A 6,000-nucleotide genomic window follows, 5' to 3' on the forward strand; every position below is an offset into this window, starting at 1 on the left:
CGGCCAGGAGAGGGATACATTTTGTAAAAACCCTAAAGCTCTATCTTGTATCTTTTCTAACTTTCTGTCGTTCTTCATTGAACAAGAGTGCCAGAATAAAGGAAAGAAGTTGAAATTTAAAACAATAAAAGATTTATAAATTACAAGTAGGCGTTAACACGAATAAATGCCACAAATCTTGATTATTTGATAAAAATGATCTTACACTCGTTTTCATTTCATACGAAATTTATGAAACTCGTCACGAGTTTTTCAATCTAGCTCGCCAGAGGCTCGCTAATTCGAAAAAGTCTAAGACTCGTTTCATCAATCTCATAAGAAATGGAAACACATGTAAGATCCCTTTTTTAGTCCAGTATGAAGCTATTTGATAGTTTTTGTAATTACTTATTACATATTAGTCATACTTTTAATTGCATGCTGATTAGCATACAATTCAAAATCTGGTCCACTGATACTTGTAATCAAAAGTGATTCTATTGATTCATTTCAATTGTGTTTTTCCTAGAGCGTACTTATTTGTTTGTGAATGTAAAATAGAAATAAATAGATAAAGAAACAAAGAAAGGGGTTAATATATGCTTTCAGAATGCTGACCATTCGCCAACATCTGTATAAAAGGTGGGTACATAGTGAGTTCGAAGTCTCGCCTTATATCAGTTAGTCATATACCAGTCATGTCATTGAAATCCAACCATGACGATATCTGTGCTAGGGTTTGGTACATAGTGAGGAGTTCAAAGTCTAACGTTTTGTTGCGTAGTCTGACCTTACTTTATATATAGTTCAGGTAAGAACGATACTTTTCTGCTATGACAAGCGAAATATTTAGAGATGACCACCCTTGTTTGAGACTTTAAGGGAGGAGAAAATGCTCCAGGTATGTAGCAGACACACACCTATTGATATAGCACCTCACGTGTGTCCACAATAACATATCTAAAATACCTGTCATCATGGGGTTGTCCGGCAGACTGCTCCATTCATGTTTGATCGTATTATATCTCGTCTACAACGATAAAGCACGTGGGCAAGGGTGGGCGACAGTGGTCAGCAAATTATTTCAAAATGGAGTCATCATCACGTCTGTGGGATGATGATTATGTATATAAGGGAGGTTTGGGCAGACCTAGAATCAGACATAAACCCAGAGTTTAGGAAACGACTCGGAGAAGGAACTGATATAGTTGTCAGAATGAATGTGGTTGTTTTATTATCAGCTCTCGCTGTCGTCTCAGCTTTTGAAGTGAACAAAGAGTGTGAAGGTATCATCGGTGTAGAGTGGAAAGAAGACCCGACAGATTGTTCCGTGTTCTATCTGTGTTACAATGGACGGCGAACTAAATACTCATGTCCCGGAACCATGGTTACAGACCCAATCAGCAGGGCTTGTGTGCCGAAAGGGTCTAAGCTAGACAAATGTGAGTAAATCTTTCTGTTGATATTTTTGCTTGAGATACATCAACAGTTAACATCATTTCATCAAGTCCCAACAAAATAATTTTATATTGTGAAACGTTTATTGTCAGTAAGTCTTTGGCCAGTTTTTCTGTGAATTAAAGTTTTGTTATATTCTTGTTTTACTACAAAATTTCAAATGAATAAAACAATAGGGGCACATAAATGTTTAATAATATATTTATCATAGATATTTCATATAATTTCAGGCTCGGAAAAGAACACGCCAAGTATCCCATGTAACGCGGCCTTGAAGGAGTCCTGCGCCAAATACACGAACTGTCCAGTTCCGAGGGAGATGGGGATGCCCATCATACCGGAAGTACAGGAGTGTCCCTACCCTCTACTGTACGACGAGGACAGTAAGGGCTGTGCTTACCCAGACACAGTCAAATGTGGGGACAGGATCGAACCCAAGGATCCATGTAAGTATACATTAATATCATACCATCTGGTTATCTGGTTGTGTAGTATTTGTCATTACACTGATTGTGACGTCACAAACATCTATGCTAACAAAACTATAACGCCATGAATTCACGAAGGAAAATACAAATCACTTTTGTATGATGTTTTTCATTCGTATTTTTGTATTATCTTAAATAGGTAATCATTGATGAAATTCATTTTGATTAGAATCGTCAATGATGCATGTGTTTAGCCCAAACTATCTTAAATCTATATACACAGTAGATAGCCTGATTTTTATTTTATTTTATGAAAAAGTAATACACTTATTTCATAAATCCTGATTCTAACTGAATGATTCCATAAAACTCAAGCATTCATAATTATATTTTTAAGTTAATACGACTTAACGCTTATTATTAAACACAATGCTAATCGGAGTGATAATTCTAAACTAAAAAGCAGATATAATTTTACTTAATTAGTATATATCCGAGTATTCAATATCAATGTCAGCGTATTGTCATCTCGCTCCGACCACTACTTATATTTATTGTGTTTTACCAGGTGATTACAGGGCCAATCAGTGTGAAGGTCCTAACTGTGTGCCGTGTAATGTCCGTCACCCCAGCTGTTCCGGACGACCAGACGGACTTAACGTGTGGGCCGGGAGAGAGAAGACCCCTTACTTTGTGGTCTGTCGAGGCGAGCGCGTGGTGCACCAGGGTCTGTGTCCTCAGGGGGACAAGGGGCGGATGTTCGACCCTGAAATATCAGGCTGTGTCGATATCGATGTATGAAATGAAATATATAATAAATGTATGTAAATTTGCTTTATTCTCCTGAGATTACATGTGATATTTTACCGATATATATCTTTTATAATAAAAGTTACTGATATTCTTTTCGTGTTTTGGTTTTTTTTTCTTGTCATGAACATGAAATGGGTTTCCGACAGTTGTGTCCTGCTGAGACACAAGCAGGGTGTAGAGGGGAGATGGTCCATACCCCGGTTACTGGGCAGGAGAACATCTATAACGAGAACACAAACTGTGCGATGATGATACAGCATTAGGCCAGAGCCTGTTGCATTCTTCGTTAATACCCATAGTGTACTCCCCCATGACGAATTCAAGGTCTGTCTCCCGAAACAACATCAGAATAAGTGTAAGTGGACTGTCAATTTGTTTACGGTTACACCTAGTCTGACAATACCACTTTACATTGGACGGGTGGACATATCGGAGGTGTACATCTTATTACCATAGGTAGTAGGCCGTTACTAAAACCGAAAGTAAGTTTGGACGCTTTTGTACAAATGGGAGTGAAATAACGTGATTAATTGATTTTATGTTTTAATTGTATTACATTATGACACACGTGCAGCTTACACAACATAGATTACCTGACAATAATGATTGTTTCCTAGTAGATGAGGATTTCCACCTGAGATTCAGTGTATATTATTTTCAAAAAGAGGCTATATTTGTAGGCTGTGTCGCACTGCTAATTTCATTCACACCTTTTTTCAATTAATAGGTGATAGCTCATGTTAAGACGTGGTTGTGGTTCATAATTAAAGCACATGTTTCAGATGCTGTTCCAGGAATATTTGAATTTTGTTAAACTTTGGATTATGTATACAGTGAACCAAACTGTATAACATATAACTCTGATACATAGATCGAACATGTATGTAGTCAGATATTAGTGCAAATCCACGATAGTCAGGCAGGGATAGAGAGGCTAGAAAAAATGGTGTACCTGATTTAGAAATATAAGTAAATACCACTTTTTAAATCTAAACATCAGCTGAGTTTTCATTGAATGCGACTTATGAACACATATCTGTATTTTGTGCAGATGTAAACCTTTTTTTATACTGAGGCAATTGTTCTCGTTTTTACCCTTCGGCGGCTCTATATAGTTACACGCTTACCTTCATGCCATTACTCACCAGTTTGTGTATTTTTTTTTTATTTCTTTTGCAAATCAGATTCCAAATAACAGGACCGGATTTTATATCTATTTCAATTTATAATGATGTGCAAGCTACACTTGTGTTCATAAAAAGCAATTAATCTATTGTAACTATCTGTATTCAATTATTTAATAGATCGTATTAAGAGTTTATCATTAATTCTATATATATATTTATAAAACATAGTATCGCGTAATGTCCAACCAAACGTCGAGTCCCCCATACCGAAGCAATCTAACATGACGATATTGAAGTGTGGCAGAGTAGTGGTGTAGCAAGAAGGGGAATGTTGACGATTGGAAAATAAACATCGTTATGATTTTCCTTACCGTTCCTAATAGTCATGTTGTAATTAAATAAACGAAACAAACATGTCTTGCTTTTTTTAGACGGCACATTGTCGAATATATTAAAGTGATATTTAAGGACTTGGTAGGGAATTGTTGCTAGGATTAAAACGCTATTCAATAAAAAAGTCACATATGAAAACACAAACAAGTTGGCACAGAAAAGGGGCAGAGCTTGTTCCCAAAGGAGAGCCTACAGTCTGATGGAAAATCTTGCCATCGAACTAAAAAAAACAACATAATTCGAACTAAAAATCCCCGATAAGACTAGGGCAAAATATGAACAAATGAAATACATGGATACTCTTTAACAAGTACAAGGAAAATAGAATCAGGTGAACCGAAAGGGTAAGCGTTGTCTGCTTTATTGATGACATCCGCCGTATAAATCAAGGTGAAATCCAGGTAATATCACGTCTTCAGAGTCAGAGCAGGGTATACGCGCAGTTATAACAAAAACAAGGCACTGTAGTGAGCATATCGACCTTCATATCGCACAAACAAATAGCATTATTCCTCTGACATCATGATGGTGACTATAACACTGGTCATACATGTAGTTTTTATCTACTTGTATTTTTTTTTTTTTTTTACAAATATTTTATTCCCCAAGCCATTTTTTTCATAAATATGTATATACATATACTGCTTCGAAGCAGATATATATATACATATATAAATATTTTGATAGGGAATGCCAGGGTTGGGGAGCCCTGGAGTCAGCCTCTGAGCAATATGGTGGCCTCACGCAGGAGGGTTCTCATTCAACATCCATCAGTCATACTATAAATAAATAAATAGGAAGGGCAATGGGAAAATAAAATATTTGCAAATAGAGTACAGGACAAGAACACAAAACATACTTCTTTCACACCCTAACAAATTCCTTATACAACATAATATTACAAACAAGGATAAACATATAGCACGTATACACAAAAAACATAATACACATACAAATGCACCCACACATATACTCATACACACATACATATATACATGAGACAGACAGACAGACAGACATTATCTACTTGTATAGATGGAAATCCTGTGTTGTATGTTTGTCCGCTAGCAGTCGACATCTATCACGGAAATTACAATGTTAGGAGCAAGCTCTTTTGTGACGTATAAACGGAGACATGTAAACACCATGTAAAAAGGTTGGCGAAATAGTGATCTTTCGATCAAGAGAGACAAAGTTCACAATCGGAAAAACAGAAAGGTGTATCGTTCTGCTTAATTGTAAGCCGTCCCAGTTGGACAAGGTGGAAATAATGATCTTTGTATCGGGCAAACGTGAAGGGGCCTATAGAGGCATTGATATCACGTTAAAGAGGATACACACAGTCAGGTGTCTGTATCAGTCCTCATGAACTCTTGATTAAAGTCGATCTCGTATAAAAAAAAAACACAACAACATAAAAAACAGTTGTTGCCACAGACATAGCAACAGTCGTTTGCTGTCAGTTCTTACTGCCTATCTTAACAAATATACTGCCAACCAGGAACTCATTTATTGCCGAGCGTCCATCCTTTATATAGTCATCTTTGCATTATGCTGGAAAATAGTTTTCATTTCAAATATATTTTATTGATTAAACAAAAGGATTGAGCAACAGGCTTTGCCTATATAAGCTCTCTCCATGGCTTCCAGCATACTTTTGATATTTGAAGACATTGAATACAATATTTACATACATACATTTTATTTCAACTCATCTCATGACACATGGATACATTTATTGCTAGGTAATATACATTTAATTAGGCTGGCTTAATATTTTCATGTTTCTACAGAAAAAAAAA

At 36.2% G+C, this 6,000-nt stretch overlaps 1 protein-coding gene across 2 annotated transcripts in view; it reads left to right on the top strand.

The window, feature by feature from the left end:
* Positions 1 to 1,101: 1,101 nt before the first annotated feature.
* Positions 1,102 to 6,000, top strand: part of LOC110460382 — a 22,335-nt gene continuing 17,436 nt past the window's right edge. Inside the window, exons 1-3 of one of the 2 annotated variants that reach the window (XM_021513257.1) lie at positions 1,102 to 1,421; positions 1,668 to 1,883; positions 2,434 to 2,732. In XM_021513257.1, coding sequence (XP_021368932.1) covers positions 1,103 to 1,421; positions 1,668 to 1,883; positions 2,434 to 2,666 — 768 coding nt within the window. In that variant the 5' untranslated portion in view covers position 1,102 and the 3' untranslated portion in view covers positions 2,667 to 2,732. Of the gene's footprint in view, positions 1,422 to 1,667; positions 1,884 to 2,433; positions 2,733 to 6,000 lie in introns of those variants that run through there. The other variant, XM_021513256.1, reaches the window with a different exon arrangement.

The sequence above is a fragment of the Mizuhopecten yessoensis genome, unplaced genomic scaffold, assembly GCF_002113885.1.
Source record: "Mizuhopecten yessoensis strain PY_sf001 unplaced genomic scaffold, ASM211388v2 scaffold10377, whole genome shotgun sequence".
Lineage (NCBI taxonomy): Eukaryota > Metazoa > Mollusca > Bivalvia > Pectinida > Pectinidae > Mizuhopecten > Mizuhopecten yessoensis.